Consider the following 17,117-nt stretch of genomic DNA (forward strand, 5'->3'; position numbering starts at 1 on the left):
TTATTATAAATAATAATGTATCGGAAACTTTCAATATTTCTAAGGGGACTAGACAGGGATGTCCTCTGTCACCCCTGTTGTTTATCAGTTTTAGAGGTTCTAAATAAGACTCTGAGAGAAACTTCAGAAATTAGAGGGATCAAGGTAGGATCTAAAGAATTCAAAATAAAAACATTTGCGGATGATTTAGTTCTAACATTACAGGATCCAAAGAGAAGCGTACAAGAAGCCTTACAGAGAATAGAAGAATAAAGTGGTGGGGTAAAGGGGTGGGGTTCAAACTTAATAAGAGTAAGACCAAAATGTTAAATATGAATAAAGAAGAGACAGAAGAACTGCAACAGGAGACAGGAATTATGGTGGCCAAGAAAGTGAAATATCTGGGAATATAGTTGACAGCAAAAAATATAAATCTGTACAAAGATAATTATGAAGTTACATGGAAAGAGATTAAGAAAGATTTAGAAGTTTCGGACAGACTGAGACTCTCCTTTTTAGGGAGGGTATCAGTGATTAAAATGAACATTTTACCCAGAATGTTATTTTTGTTCCAAACAATTCCAGTGATTAAGGGGTCAAAACAATGTAAAGAGTGGCAGAAAATACTGGCGAGATTTGTCTGGCAGGGAAAGAGGCCAAGAATAAAAATGAAGATTTTGGTAGATAAAAAAGAAAGAGGCAGTTTTCCCCTGCCAGACATGAACCTTTATTATGAAGCAGCTTGACTTACTTGGATAAGAGACTGGATAAAATTAGAAAATACAGACCTCTTGGACCTAGAGGGGCATGATAACAGGTACGGGTGGCACTCGTACCTGTGATATGATAAGGTGAAGGTTCATAGGGGTTTCCTAAATCATGTAATAAGAAGATCTATATATTAGATATGGGACAGAAACAAAAACTTACTGGAGAGGAAAACCCCTTGGTGGATATCACCAATAGAAGTGTTAACCATTAAGAAAGCAAATATGGAAGGAAAGAGGGCCACCTATGAAGAACTTACCAGAAAAACCGAACAAGGGATAAAACTTAAACCAGATGAGGAGATAGAGAATTTGCTTACAGGGTGGTTGCAGTATCATCAAGTCAACGATATACTGAAAGAGGACAAAAAGAAATTGGGGTTTGAAGATAAGAAATCAAAATTTCAAATAGATATTATAGATGGCAGAAATAAATTGTTATCTAAAATGTATGATTTGTTATTGGACTGGTACACTGAAGATGAAGAAGTAAAAGAAGTCATGATAAAATGGGCCACTGATTTTGGATACAATATTGAATTAAGACGCATGGCATGATTTATGGAATGTAAATATGAAATTTATGACTTGTACAGCATTAAAGGAGAATTTATGGGAAATGATTTATAGGTGGCATCTTACGCCGGTAAAATTGGCAAAGATGTACAGAATGAAAAATAAGAAATGCTGGAAATGCAGAGGCGGAGGGCGATCTTTACCACATGTGGTGAACCTGTGATAAAGTGACAAATTTCTGGAAACTAATTTACAATGAACTCAAGAAAACTTTTAAATACACTTTCCCAAAAAAGCCCGAAGCCTTTCTACTGGGGTTGATGGGGAAGGAATATTTTTTTAAAAGATCAAAAACAAATTCTATATGCCACAGCGGCAGCAAGAATTATGCTGGCCCAGAACTGGAAAACAGAAGCAATTACCATTGCGGAATGGCAGGTTAAGATGATGAGTTACACAGAACTGGCCAGATTGTCAGGAAGAATTCGAGACCAGGATGAACAGAAGTTTCAAGAAAGCTGGAGTAAATATATGGTGTATATAAGAGATAACTCTTACAACGTGTGGTAAATATAAAGTCAAATAAATAGAATAAGCGATGTAAGAAAATATAAGATACTTGCTGAAGGGGTGTAGAGAAGTCAGAAGCTCGGCAGAGCTAAAGGCAATTATGTGACATATTTGTATTATAAGTGTATGTTTAATGAAAACAATAAAAATTTATTGGTAAAAAAAACTGAAAGAGATTAGAGCCAAATGAATCAGTAAGCAGGATTGATGCCATATGGGTCCCGACAGATATGCTAAGGAGGATCGAGGAATCACAAATTCTACCAAAAACCATATTGGATCATAATCTGATTTTATTAAAACTTAAATCAGACTGGAGAACAGGAATAAAAAGATGAAAGTTGAATGAATCTTTACTTAATGATGAAAGAGTACTGGAGGGTGCAAAAAGAACTATGAAAGAATTTTTTGAATTTAATAACAAACAAGACACTGAACCTACAATAGTATGGGACGCTGGCAAGGCAGTTATCAGAGTATTTTATAAAGCAAAATGCCTTACAGAGAAAAGGAAAAGAGAAGGAAAAAATGATTTATTAGAAGAAATAAAAAGAAAAGAAAAAGAATTGAATAAATATCCAAATAATGAAAAAATTAAAAAAGAGATTAAACTATTACAATCAGAATATGTGTCCAAAATCGAGCAAGAAATCGAATGGAATTTGAAAACTCTAAAATGAAAAACTTTTGAGTTTGCCAATAAACCGGGTAAATACCTGGCCTGGCAATTCAAAAGAAGATGAAATGAGAAACAAATCAATAGACTAAAAATAGAAGGAAGAAGCATAGATGATCCCAAAATAATAACACGAAAATTTGTTCAATATTATGAAGAGCTTTATAAAAAAAATACAGAAGTAGGGGAAGAAATAGAATACTTTCTAAGCCAACATAAAATTCCAGAAGCTAAAAAAGAGAAAACCACTCTGTGTTAAACCACAGAGCCTAGGACTTGCTGATCAGAAGGTCGGTGGTTTGAATCCCCGCGACGGGGTGAGCTCCAGTTGCTCGGTCCCTGCTCCTGTCAACCTAGCAGTTTGAAAGCACGCCAAAGTGCAAGTAGATAAATAGGTATCACTGCGGCTGGAAGGTAAATGGCATTTCTGTGCGCTGCTCTTGTTCGCCGGAAGCGGCTTAGTCATGCTGACCACATGACCGGGAAGCTGTACGCCGGCTCCCTCGGCCAATAAAGCAAGATGAGCGCTGCAACCCCAGAGTTGGTCCCGACTGGACCTAATGGTCAGGGGTCCCTTTACCTATGTATATATATTTATATTTTAATTCAATAAAGATGCTTAAAAAAACAAAAACAAAAGCTTTGAGGATGTCTAGGGACATAATTGTCACTGGGGTCTATGATATGGCAACCGGGGACGAAGCCAGTCTGGTCTGGGGCTATTAACTTGTGTAGGAAAAAAATTAGACAGTTGGCCAAGAATGATGTGAGTATCTTGCAGTCTTAGTTTATCAATGAGATTGGGCGGTATGATTCTACTTGTTACGAGGTGGAAGGTGAAGCCCCATCGGTACTTGATCTCTGCTTGTTGGAGACATTGGGAGCATGGGCATAGGCTTTTCCTGTGATGTCAGTCACTTCTCCTACCTGGACAGTTATCTTTCCACAAGGGCCAACATTGATGTCGAAATCCAGCGTCGCCTGAGCTCTGCGAGTGCAGCTTTCTCCCAATTGAAATACAGAGTGTTTGAGAACCAGGACATTCGCAGGGAAACCAAAATGCTTGTTTACAAAGCTATTGTACTACCAGCCTTACTGTATGCTTGTGAAACATGGACCACTTATAAACATCATCTGTAACTCCTTGAAAGATTCCATCAACAGTATCACTGAAAATTTTTACACATCACTTGGAAAGACAGGTGAACTAATGCCAGTGAAGAAGCAAAGATCACCAGTGTCAAAGCAATGATTCTTCAACATCAACTTTGTTGGACTGGTCATGTTGTATGGATGCCTGATTATTGTCTTCCAAAGAAACTACTCTATTCAGAACTTAAAAATGGAAAGCGTAATGCTGGTGGTCAACAAAAGAGGTTCAAAGACTCTCAAGGCAAATCTAAAAAAAATGTAGTATAAACACCGACAACTGGGAACACTGGTCTGCAAGCACTCCAGTTGGAGAACAGCCATTACCAAAGGTGTCTTGGGTTTTGAAGACACTAAAACTCAGGATGAAAGGGAGAAACATGATAAGAGAAAGAGACGTTTGGCAAATCCTCACTGTGCTCAACTCCTGCCTAGAAACTTATGTCCCGACTGTGGAAGGACGTGTGGATCCAGAATTGGCCTCCACAGTGACTTATGGACTCACTGTTAAAACTGTGTTTATGGAAGACAATCTTACTTGGCTACGAGTGATCACTGAATACAATTATGATGGGGTTTTCTCCATAAGGAGATTGGTTGAATTTTTGATGTTGTTCAATACTTCTTTCTTTTTGTAGCAGACGAAGCAGACGATGATGTCTCTTGGGGGGCGTTGGTTTTCAGCATAGGTTTTAGAGCTCTGTGAACCCTCTCCAGGTCATCTACCTCGAGTGTCAGGCTAGGGATTGTGGTTTTTAGCCACCATACAATGAGGTCTGCTGGGCTTTTCTCCTCCACTTTTTCGGGAAAGTTGTGGAAGCAGATGTTGTCTACTGCGATCTTCAAGATCCGCTTGTTTGATTCTCATTTCGGAGCTTTCTGTTTCCAGGTGGCTTTCCAGTTCAGCCAGTTTATTATTCACACGTGTGTTTTCCTCTTGGTACTGCTCTATTATTCTTTCTTGAATTTGGTTCTTGTTCCCTAGAATGGAGATGGTGCTAGTGAGGGTTTCCACTTTGGAGGTCAGGACACAGATATTATATTATCTGCTGGGGAACCACTGTGGTCTTCAGTAGTTCTGCTAATCTTAGTTCCATTTCCCTCAGGTCTTGTTTTGTTGTTGGGTTGTTGTCATCTTGGGGAGGGGGTGTTGTGGTCTCAGTGCTGTTTGCCATCTCCCTGGTTGGTGTTATCACAATCTCCCTGATTATCTTGGTTTGAGATCTGCTTGGTGTCCTCTTGCAATGGGACATGCTATGGTTAGGAGTTGTGGTGGTTCCTGGGTGTTGAGTTGCTGAGTTGAACAGGCGTTGTTGTCTGGTGGCTTTTAAAGAGCATCTGGATTAGGCAGCCATTTTTATCACATCTGGGCTGTGTTTTAAGGACTTCTCTGGGGTTCCCGTAGTCGCCTCAGTGGTGTTGATGGAGTAGGAGGCAGATGAGCAGACAGACAAGTAGACCAGTTGACATAAAGGGGTTAGCAGGCAGAGGTGCAAGAGACCGATGGGGTGGGGCCAGAGGGAGGGTGTGTGTTAGGTGGGTTATCTGTGGATACACATGTGCGCACACACATGCACACTCATACACAAAAAAGGGAGAATGGGGTCCAGTTAAGGGTGGTAGGTGAGGTTAGGGATTCGTAGAAGAGCTAAAAATTAAAGACTGGCAAGGGTGTGTTCAGAAATAGAACCAAACAAAACAGAAGCAAAAGGGGGGAAAGAAGAGAATGAAAGGGAAAAAGGAGAAGGGGGGGGAATAAAAAGTAAAATAAAAAGAAGAAAGGAGAAAAAGAAAGAATAGTAATGATAATGCTAATAAACTGCAGTGGTGGTTCTAGTTATAGTATGAGGTAAAAGACCACCAAGGGGGGGTTGCTAATGAAAGTGGGTGGGGAGGTGTATGTATGTAGGTATGTGATTATTTGTTGGGGGCGGGGAGAAAAGAAAAGAGAGATGAGGGATGGGGGGAATTTAAGAGTTAAGAAAGAGGGAAAGAGAACAAAAAACAAATGGCAAAAAATGGAAAAGAGCCCCCCCCAAGAAGAACCTGAAGATGTTGAGGTGGTAGTATCTATCTGGAAGTGTTGTGTGTGTGTAATGATAAAAGTAAAAAAATAAAACATATAATAGAAAACCCCTTTGAGAGGGGAAAAAGATAAAATAAGATATAGATGTTGGGAGATTCCATTCCACCTTTTGTTGCAGACATGGGATTGTTGCGTATCACATGTCTGTTTACATTCCAGCACAAACTGCTGGGTCCCGTGAGTGGAACTTCAGCTCTGCGTATAGCTTTTCTTTTGAGTCTCTCTTCGAGAAGACGGAAGGAGAGACATGCTTCTTTCTTTTGATTTATGTAAAATAAATCCATAGTTTTACTATGTATTCACAGCCTACAGCCTCTTCCGTTGTGCAGTTTACTCTTCTACATACAGCGTGCTCAAGGCAGCAAGCTTGAGTTGCTGATTTACGTCGGAGCCAGAGGTCGATGAATCTCCACAGCGTGAAGGCTGAGAGGGAGACGATCCAGCTGGGGGCTAGCCAGCTGGCCTCCCAAACGCCGGATGCCGACAATATATGTGTGTGTGTATGTATTCTCTTTAAAGAAAAAGGGGAGGGGGAGAGGAAAAAGAAAAGAGAGGAAGGGGAAAATAACAATAGAAATAATAATTTTTGTTTGTTTTTTAAGAAAAGATGATAGTAATGGGAGGGCGGAGAGAGAGAGGACTCCCCCCTATAAAACAAAAATAGAAAAATAAAAGAATCAGGTTTTCATTTTATTCTATTTTCTTTCTTTCTTTTCCCTATTTAATTTAAAAAATGAGTAATAAAAAATAGGAAGTCAGGGCTGAAGCATCAATCCCAGGCAGTGGCCTGTGTTGGTTTAGGGCTCCTTTTTGGGCACTGCCATTTTGATTCCTTTGAGTTTGAAAAAACGGAGGTAAGAAATTTGAGGGGAAAAGAAAAAAGAAAAAAAAAGTGTATTAAAAATGTTTTTAAAATATTTTTGAAAAATTAAGGGAAAGGAACCAAAATAAGATCAAGATTTTTTTAAAAGGGATTTAAAAGATCAAAGAAAAAACATCAAGAAGAAAAAAACTCTAATCAATGTATGTATGTGTTTTGGTGGGCCCTGCCTGTCGCCCTTGAGGTTGGGCCGGGGGCTGGGTTTGGATTGGGCCTCCATGCAGCTTCCGCTGGGCTTCCATGCAGCCTGCCTGGCTCTCCCGGTCCCCTCCTACCTCTCTTCACTTATGGCTGCTGCGGTGGCCACAGCAGCGGCTGGCAGGTGCTCGGTCAGGGGGTGGGCAGCTCCGCTGCACTCACTCTGAGCCTCACTGGGCCACTGCCAGGGTGATCCCTGTCCCGGTACAGCCAAGGTCGCTGGGTCGGGTGGGGTGGGGACCTGGGAGCCTTGCGCAGTTCCCCCAATCACTGCGTTCGGTGCCCCTGGCTTCCGCTTGCTCGTGGCGATGTCTTTGGCAGCTCGGGGACCGGCCAGAGAACCTTGTTGGTGCTGGCAGTCCCTAGGAGCTCTGCACTGCCGTGGCACCTGCTATTTCGCCTCGCCAGAAGTCCCCATTTTATTTATTATAAATAAGTCCCTCAGCCTAGCTAGTGAGAGACAAGAAAAAACTAGTCATTGAATCCCATTGTACCAGACAATGTGTTAAGATTTCCCCTTCCTCCCTTCAGCTTTCCAATCTGCTCTGAATGAAGGACAAGACCAGTTTGCATAGGTGGGATAATACTATTGAATATCCCTGTGCGTATTCTATTGCTGAATTAGCTGCTGGTTTTCTATTAGGTTTATCTGTTGTCTCTATTCAACTAATTTTTTCTTACATGCCTGCACTTTGAAGACTGTTCAGAAACTGCACTTAGCAAACTAACTCCTGAATTTTGAACTACATGGGAATATGGATCATATCTCACCAATTTCTTCCCACAACTGCAGTGACTTACAGTCTATATATTTAAAACCCTTTTACTTGGCATTTTAATTACAGTACTGTTGTACTAAGCATATACTTTCCTCTACAAACAACTCTGTCCTACAGACCAAGCATCTGCAAAGAGCATGACAGCAGGTAGAAGCCAGGCCCCTGTCAGAGCATGGACTTAAATTCCACAACTATGTTACTTAAATTAGCCTCGTGTGATCCATATACATTTCCACCTCATGTTAAATTCTTAATAGCACCTTCCCAATCTAATCAGGTCTGTCCATGCCTATCCCACATTTTCTATTAAATTTTTTTAATGGAAAAGTGCATCATAGCCCTGGGTTGTATTCAAACCTGTGCAAGCAGAGTACAGTATTCTTCAAAACCTTTCATTAAGAAGCAACCAGCCTTGCCCAACAGAGGGCTCACAAAATATAGGATTTAAGTGTAGCAAAACAGATTTAACATATAACAACCGAAGTACCATAGGCTGCAATTTTATGCACTTACTTGAAAATAAGTTCTACATCAGTAGGACTTACTCAAAACTACAGGACAGGGCTATAGGAGTTTTTACCCTCTGCAGTTTTCCCCCAGAGCCATTATATATAGGACCCGGCCAGGTGTTTATAAACATAAAAGATTTCTCTCCTGCAATGGGAAATTGGATTTGATGACTTAACTTAGCTCTTGCTCTGCAATTCTATTGCCTTTACCATTGGCTTCTATATTATATACTGTAGGGATGGAATTAAATACCACATAATGTACAAAGCCTAGTAGCAGGTTTTCACATCCTGGAGTAGCTAACTGCTACCGACTTTAAAATAATTATTATTCAACAAAGATATTTCAAAGAGTTATTTAGGTGTAAAACTGAAACACAAAACTATGGCCTACAGTTCTTAAATAAGCAAAGGAATTGTTATTATTAATCGCCTGCCCTTCACCCAAAGTCCCAGAGAGAGTTGTAACATTAAAACACAATATAAAAACAGTTTAAAACAACTTACAACCACAGAAATAAGATTAGTCTTCAAAATATACACCTCAAGTGTCAAAAGGGTAAAAGTGCACGGTTCAGCATTCCCTGGGAGCTGCATAATGAAGATGGTAGACACACCTCTGTGGGGAAGGAGTTGCATTTACAACCTATAACTGTGGCTGTTGTCAGTTTTAAAATCCAGAAAGATCACTATGTTCGTTTGTGCCAGCAAAAACAAATTAAAATTAAAAACAAATACTCCACAACAAGTTAAATTAGGCCACAATCGGAAGTCAATTGACCTGGGACTAAATATCATCTTACTCAACAGGACTGACTTCTGAATAGTCATGGTGAGAATTATAGGTAGCCTTTTGCGGGGGGGGGGGGGGGGCACAAGACTCTCTGCAACTCCCAGGGATCCTTCGCCCACTGCACACCCTTTTGACTCCAGCACCTACACTCATGAGCCTTTGGGTCAATGTGTGGCAAATGAAGAGAATCACCCTAAGATCTACAGATGAAGGGCGGTATACAAACCTTAATAACAACAACAACAATAATAATAATAATTCTCCAAATGAATTCTGCTGCGGGTCACAGAACCATGTGAGATAATGCCCAAGTCTCTTCAGCACAACAGGACTGCTTACTGGTCTTACGCATACAGAGGGAAGTATGTCACAGGGGTGGCATTGTAGCCAATGAAGGGGATCCGAGGCGCGCTTGTTGCTCATGAGGGAGAGCACGAAACAGCACGAGATAATGCGCACACGCGTGTACACACGGATCCACACGCGCGCACCAGACCCACACGCCCCGCCCCGCGGTGGGCCGTTTGCGCCGCCCGAGGGCCTCTTTCGCGGCCCCTACTCCTCGCCAGGCGCCCTCGCCTCCTCCGGCGCCGCCCTCCCTTCTCCGCGGCGGCCTCCGTCTCTCGCCCTCTCTCCCGCATCCTCACCTGGCGAGCGCCTCCCTCACGAAGGGATTCGCCCCTCACGGCGGCCGCCTCACAAAATGGCGGCCCCTCCGCAGCCCCTCCTTCCGGAGACACTGGCTGGCCGGACACCCTTCCCGCCCCGCGCGCATTGGACGCGCCGGCCCCGCAGCGACCGCCCGCTCTCCGGACGGGATTGGCGGAAGCCGGTGCCACTCAGAGCTCGCTTCGACCAGCGACCAGCCCGCGCCTCCCTGCCAGGCGGGCTCCGGCGCCGCTTTATCGCGCGTGGCCTCCCGCAAAGGATCATGGGGTGATCCTGTCCTTTTAAGCTGGGCTGCCGCGATTCGGAGCTCCGGGCGGGTTTTGGTTTTCCCCTAATGGTCTCGGCGCCCGCAATAAACTCCATTCCCGGCGTTTCGGGAGAATCTTTGTTAAGCAGCGCCGTTCAACGGCGCGCTCCTCAGCTGCTCGCTCCTTCCAAGGGAAGTGTCCTTTGCCGCCTGCTCCCTTGGGGTCCCTTGCGCCCCCTCGTTTCCCCGGCCGGCTGGCGGGCCTGGGAAACGGCTTCCGACCCCGCTGTGCAGCTGGGCCTTCCCCTCAGCCCGAAGGCGGCTCCCAGGGGAAGCTGGCCCGAGGCTGCCTGGCTCGCGGGGCTGCTGGCGGGACAGCCTGGGAGCCGCCACGGGGAAAGACGGGGGCCGAGGCAACAGAAGCCCGCGCGTCAAGATCCACGAGGAGCGGAGCACCGCGGCCTCGCCGGTGATTTCATAGGCTTGGTCCCGGACCTGCTGATCCGCACGTGCCCCTGGGGAGAAGGCAGGCAGCTGGAATTAAATTCCCATCCCTCCTTGCTGAAAACTCAGAAACCGTCGTGCGGGCAGCTGTCTGGAATTTTCGCCAGGAGGCGTGTGGACTTTCGATACAGATAATAGATCCTCTCTCTCTAGCCAACATATATTCCAGATATCCAGGGGCAAGAGCAGTCCCTGCCCCCTCTCTCTGCCAAGCATTGGCCAGATCGCATGGGGTCACAGGCGCCCGCACAGGGTCGGTGTCCCTTTCGTTGGAAGAAAATTTCTCTGGACGACATTGTGGAGACTCTCGTGCTTTAAGAAATAGGGTTTATTCGTCTGTATGGAGGGGGTCCGGAGCATGGCAGGCAGTCCTTCCTTCACTCAAGAGCAGCTACCCTGGTCCCACCTGGGACCAGGAGTTGTGGACCAGCCTCGGTGGCTCTCTCGTAATGCTGACAGCTCTGCCCTTCCCTCCGCCAGCTAGACAGGTTTGCAAAAGGCAGCCCAGGAGTTCCCTTGCAGCTTATATTCTCTTCATATCGCAAACAACCCCAAATCCTAGCATTTATTAATTTTAGGGCTTAGGGGGACCCCTCCCCCCACAAGTTTTTACACCAGTTACAGTAGCCTCTTTATCCTTGAAGCAAGTCTGAGGGCTCAGCGGAACTCCTCGGGCTGCAGGAGAGACTCTCCATCCTAGGCAGGGTCGGGAGATCCCCCCAAGCCAAAGCCTTTCTTTTTTTCTGGCGGAAAACCCCCAGGAGAGTGACCCACGGCCCCTCCCACGCGCCTTCCTTCCCCGCCCCTTCCGCCCAGCAAGACTTCCGCTTCCGGCGGCGCTGTCGACCATGGCGGCCCTTCGGCGGCTGGCGGGCGTGCAGAGGTTGCTGGGGTTACCGGCCCGGGCGGCCCGCGCAGTCTCTTCCGGGGGACCGGCCAGCTCCTCGGCGACGGTGCAGGTGCCGCCCGCCTCGAGCCCCGCGCAGGTGGCGCCTCCGCGCAAGCACCACGACGACGACGACGAGGGGGTGTCCGTCTTCATGAAGGTGAGCGCGCGGGGGGGGGGGAGACATGCGAATCCTGCCCGTCAGTTCCCAGGGCCACGAGCCCCGGGGATCCTGTAAGAGTAGAAGGGACCCCGAGCTCTGCGGAGGGAGCTACCTGCCTAACCCAGAGGCTTCCTTGCAAGGGGCAAACGAACATGGCTTTTTGAATGTCCCAGGCTTGTCTTGTCACCGGGGGCGAACCACAGACACCCAGGGAAGAAGGAGCAAGCAGGGAATAAAGATCAGCGTTGGGATCCGCTGCCCCTGGGGATCATGCAGGGGGAGGCGGTTGCTGACCCTGGTCCCTGGGATGCTGTTCTTGGGTGTTTTCTGGGCAGCGTGGATGCTTCAGGGACCTGCACCTGTGCTGTGCTGCAGGATTCCAGTGCCCAGTAGCACCTTAGAGACCAACTAAGTTTGTTCTGGGTATAAGCTTTCGTGTGCACATGAAAGCTTATACCCAGAACAAACTTAGTTTGTCTCTAAGGTGCTACTGGACAATTTTTTATTTTTTTATTTATTTCAACTGCATCAGACCAACACGGCTACCTACCTGAATCTAAGATTCCATTGCTTTCTTGCCTCTGCATGCAGGACGGTGCCACTGCCAGAGAGCAAGGGACAGATCAATGATACAGGGAGTTTCCTCTGTCTTTGAGAAGCATTAAGTGGTAGGTGCTTCCAACAGTGGCATAGGAACACAGGAAGCTGCCCTATACTGAGATCAGATACATGGTGCCATCCAGGTAAGTATTGTCCGCACTGATTGGCAGTAGCTCTGTAGGATAGAGGAGTCTCTCCAGCCCTACCTCAAAGTGTCAGGGATCGAGCATGACGCCTTCTCAGTGCAAAGCAGATTTTCTGCCATGTGGTTGTGGTTCACTTTCAGTGAATGCTTCAGACTCACTTGTGGGTATCACTGTTGTACTGGGTAGAGAGATATTCAATGCACACTGAAGATAGCTTTGGGATTTTTTTAATTTTTGAAAAGTGTCGCAGGTTCATGTTCTTGGTGATTACGGTAATTTTTGCCCAAATTAATAATTGATTTTACAACAGACTAAAACTAGAGTCACTTGAGCTCCATCTGTCACCGTGAAAGATTCATTATGTTTCTTAACTAATGCTTTGTGAAAACTAGCCCAGGATAGCACTTCAATATGCAATGCTGCTTGCCATTGTATTGTGCACACCTGTATATATCTCAATAGTGTGCTAGATAGGGAGAAGTTTTTCTCCCTCTCATAACACTGAAACCTAGGATTACCTAAAGAAGCTGAATGGGGGATGTCACTCCTGTGAGGCTCTTCCATATGTGCTCCTCTGTCCCTCCACTTTGCTGGAACACTTGTGTGGTACCAGATACTTATTTAGAATCTATACGATTCTAAGAATCTCTAAAACAATAGTAACAACATTAACAAAATAGCTTAAGTTCATGTATACACTCTCTGCACCCCCATGAGTCATAATCTTTCCTTCTATTCAGTTCATTAATATACACACAAAATACACGTAATGCCCATTGTTAAGTCAGCTCAACCAGATGAGGAGGCTGAGTAGACCTTCCAGTGGTCATGGCGGGGGTGGCTTCTGTTTTCTAGTACACAAAGTGATCCCATAACAAGGATTCCAAAATTTACAAATCAAAGCTTCCTGTATGCTTTGTTACTTTCATCCGATTCTGTTGTAGCTGATTCCCATTTCCAAAAAGATTACTGCTGTTCCTGAGTCAACCTTTCCTTTCCCTGTCTGTTTCTCTCATCTTTCTATCAGTGGACCCCTTGCAAAGGCTTTTATCAGGGGTTTCCCAAACTGGACCATAGGCCCACTGGGGTTCATTCAGGTGTTCCACACAGCATGTTGGCATTAACTATTCCAAGAGATTTTTTTTATTGTATTTTTGTTGTGGCTTTTAGTTCTTATATTGTGTTTACACTCTGGAATGCAAATTGTAGTACAATAAAATAAAATAGAAGAGAGAAAATAAGCAACAAAATGTGATTAAAAATCAAACAGCATGTAGCGCAGTGCACGACAGTTGCTACAGCAAACAGAAAAATTAAGTGGTCTGCTCAGACCATCAGCAGTTTTCAAGTGGTCCATGGAGGGAAAAGAGTGTGAGAAGCACCAGCATAGAAGGTTCTTGCCTAGTAGCTCTTCCTTTCTTCCATGTGGCAAAGCATTCGAGAAAACAGGACTGAGGATCAGGTCCCAACAGCACACAGGCAGCTTTCCACTTACAGTTGTCTCCTTCGAAGTCTTATTTTGAGGCCTTATTTTGCCGTGCATATTTCTAAAGCTGAGGCTCCGAAGCACAATACAGAGTTCTTAGTTCTTCAGCATTGCAGTGCGTTATTGCAGGCATGTCCAACTTCAAGGAGGCTGTGATTTACTATCTAATATTAAAAACTGGCAGTGATCTACCACACTCCCATTGTCATTCTTCAACTTCTTTGCTTTAGGGGCAAGGGGTAAAGCGTTGTTGGTGGCCAGGAAAAACCCCTTTCTTTCCTTAGCATGGATTTGTGGTCGATTCCATCGCCTTCTTCCACGTATTGCCAAGGCGGCAGCTACAGGCAGCTCTGTATGGAGGAGGAAGGAAAGACACACTCCTTTTATCCAGCCTCATCCCGAATATGGAATATCGGCACCCCCGGGCTCCACTTTCCTTTTTTCCCGAGGGGGACCGCTGCACCCTCAACCCGCCACACGAGCGCAGCCCTGCATCTCTCAGTGAAGGCAGCCCAGCCGAGGGCAGCTTCATTAGCAGAGTGAAGTGAGAGAGGCGTGTGCTCTGGAGCTCACGGGATGGTGAAAGCGAAGCCATAGCTTGCTCCCTCCCACAGCTGAGCCCTGAACAAAGGCTGTCTAGCCATAGTGTGATCAACCAAAATCCATCCTGCGCGATCAACTCGTTGGACATGTCTGCATAGTGGCTTGTGCAATGCACCATCTTGCCACTAGGTGGTGCTGTGAATCCACATGCCATAGCTAGGCTAGGCATTCTCTTTCATAGATGAGCATGTATTGCTTGTTCTCTTTCCTCTGTAGCTGTGGTGCCTCAGGGAAATGTTAAATATCAGGGCCAGAGAGCTAGTGTTATTCACATTTCCCGTGAGTTTTATTGCAATGTTCAATGCTGTTTCATTGTCTGGTGAAGTGAGGTCAAGGCTAAGAGGAAAATCTATTGCCTGCTTTGTCTGAAGTAGGTTTGCAGCCATTTGTGCTGCATGGGTGGGAACCCAGGTGCTGAGCAGGGGTTGGTTCTCAGGGCTGCGCTAGCTTCACCTATGGGAACACTTTCTCCTCCCTTGCTGCCACTTCTGCATTAGGTACACACCTGTAGTATCCTCTCTCATTTTTTACTGAACTTCAGTTACTCCTGGTTTTCACTGGCTTGCCACGAGTAGGTATGTGATGTTGAGTGGAGTGTTGTGGCTCTTCTTTCCTTGGGTTACAGCAGTCTTCTCCAGCCTGATGCTCTCCAGAGACCATTACTCCCATCATCCCTCGCCATGCCGGCTAAGGCTGATGAGTCTCACGACACCTGAAGGGCACCAGGTTGGGGGAGATTGGATTAAAAGTATGCAGAGATTGATGCATGTGACAAGGGCAATCTATCCATTGTCTTCTGTCTCAGGAGGAGACATGATTCTGCTCAATTTCTGGCAAAGTAATGTTGAAAAGGGAACATATTTTTGTCTTGAGTGAAGTGTTGTGAACCATTGGAATTAACTCTGGCCAGTCAAGCAAAGGCCCATTAAATCCCTCCTTCATTAGACCTTGGTATATCAGAAGTTGCTCCCAGTGCAACCCAAGATCCAGGCAAATGGGGAGTGACCCAGCTCAGGTGAATGAGAAGCCTTGTGAAAGCCTCTGCTACTCTTGACATGGGAGGGTGGAAGCTTTGAAGAGCCTTTGACCTGCCTCCATGAGTGAACAGCTAAGATGTGCATTAGGGAAAAGGCTGTGTGTAAACCTCCATTGTTGTTCTCACTGCATGCAGCAGGTTGGAAGTCTGACTTTGTGCTTGTGTCCTGCAAGCCAAACAGAAAGTCCTTAGGCCACCAGTTGTTACCTTTCCCTGTCTTGAATCCTTTGTTGGAACTTGCACCAGCAAAGGACCCATCAAATAGGAGGGGCACTTCAGTAGATTTGAGTGCTGGCCATACAAAAAAATGGTGTGAAGCAGCATTCTTTGGGCAGTAGGTGCTGGTGGGGCAGGGGGAGGCATTTCCCCCTTCTAACCTTTTATCTGTCTTTGGCATTTAATAAAAAACCAAGCTCCAATCCCATGAGGTTGAGGGAGAGAGTATGTGTGTTGGGAGGGTTCTTTTGACATTATGTTTTCTCTGTCAACGTTTATGATGAGAATTGTGTATTGAAGCAGTAAGCCTGTGCCAAAGTGTGAACACAGGCATAGGCTGGTGCAGTCTCTTCCAGAATTGGGCACAGCGGTTTCTTTTTTCTTAACCTGTTATTAGCTATTTAGCATCCATCAGCAGAGGAAGTGTACCATTGCAGGGGGCGGCCTGATAGATGAACAGATCTGGACAAAGCAGCATGGAAAGAACAGAGGCTGCATGGATTTGCAACGTGTATTATTGTCTGTGTGTAGAGGGGCTGCCACTTTGATTTGTATTCTGGGCAATTTAGGAAGAAGTTTTATCAGAAAATTCACCAAGTAATCCTCCTATCTACCTTACCATTTTTCCATTACGCTAGACAGGCCTCCCCCCCGCCCCCCCGTTTCCTGTCTACTGTCTCTTTACATTAATCATCAGTATTTAAACAAAGCCTCAATTTAGTACTTCAAGTGCCATTGTAGTGATGTGTCTGAAGCTGGTGTTCAGTCAGTGTGCACACTGCTCTGGAAGGTTGGGAGACCCTCTGGAGATGATATTTTTTGAAGGGAGTGGAACTCTAGGAGGAAAAAAGGGCACATCCCATTTCACAAGTGGAAATCAGAGGGCACCACTGGATGCCATGAAGGTAATTGCAGATCTTTAAAAATCACCAGAGATATAAACAGAGGAGAAGATTTGTAAGACACTGGTTTGCATTCAACGTAGCACTGTGGCTAAATTTCCATCAGTTCAAAGATTTTTCTTGCACAACAGGACCTTCTCCCACTCTCTTCCCCCATGCCCCCTTAAATCTGTTCTGGGCTCCCCCCAATTTGCCAGCTTGGGGTACACGTGGAAGGGGAGTTTCTTTGTGCTAGCAGAATTATTTGCACTGGCTTTAGTTAAATATGGCTCATGAGTTTTTCGGAGTTTCCATAGGTTACACTTGAATTGGGTGTTGAATTGTACAAGAAAAGCTATGAAGAAGCCCATACCGAGTTTTATGAGCTTCCAGCCTCCCATGTTAAGAAGTGAGGTGTTGTGTTTTGCACCAACTACATTCTGTACAGCCATCAAGACCTGCTCTGTACACCGCACTGTACAGTTCCACAGAGGCTTATAAAAATAAAGGAAGTAGAAGGGCTGGGATAAGTTTAAGGGTACAAGTTAGTGGTCAGCTAAAGCAAGAGAGAACTTGGATGGTTGGAAAGATGCCAAGATTGCCTTATGGTTTCAGGGAAGAGAGGATAGTAAATTGCAGGGAGAGGATTTGCATTTGGGCTTCAAATTCTTGACTTCCCCACCCCCTCCCCTTTCTATGTTATTTAATAGCAAGGTCTCCATGATTAATAGAGCTGAGCAGTCTTCTTATTGTGTCTGATGCGACACCTGTGAGCACA

At 45.2% G+C, this 17,117-nt stretch overlaps 2 protein-coding genes across 9 annotated transcripts in view; one reads left to right on the plus strand and one right to left on the minus strand.

Moving 5' to 3' along the window:
* The window catches only part of RBM10 (RNA binding motif protein 10), a 53,680-nt gene extending 44,007 nt beyond the window's left edge, over nucleotides 1-9,673 (minus strand). For all 8 annotated transcript variants that reach the window (XM_083592114.1, XM_083592113.1, XM_083592110.1 and 5 more), the window contains exon 1: nucleotides 9,550-9,673. The gene's annotated coding sequence lies outside the window, so the exon portion shown is untranslated. The remainder of the gene's footprint in view (nucleotides 1-9,549) is intronic.
* Nucleotides 9,674-9,935: 262 nt separating this feature from the next.
* NDUFB11 (NADH:ubiquinone oxidoreductase subunit B11) overlaps nucleotides 9,936-17,117 on the plus strand; it is a 45,576-nt gene continuing 38,394 nt past the window's right edge. The window contains exon 1 of the mRNA XM_083592340.1: nucleotides 9,936-11,368. Coding sequence (XP_083448466.1) covers nucleotides 11,171-11,368 — 198 coding nt within the window. The 5' untranslated portion in view covers nucleotides 9,936-11,170. The remainder of the gene's footprint in view (nucleotides 11,369-17,117) is intronic.

This window comes from Podarcis filfolensis (assembly GCF_964270895.1).
Source record: "Podarcis filfolensis genome assembly, chromosome: 17".
Classification (NCBI taxonomy): Eukaryota; Metazoa; Chordata; class Lepidosauria; order Squamata; family Lacertidae; genus Podarcis; species Podarcis filfolensis.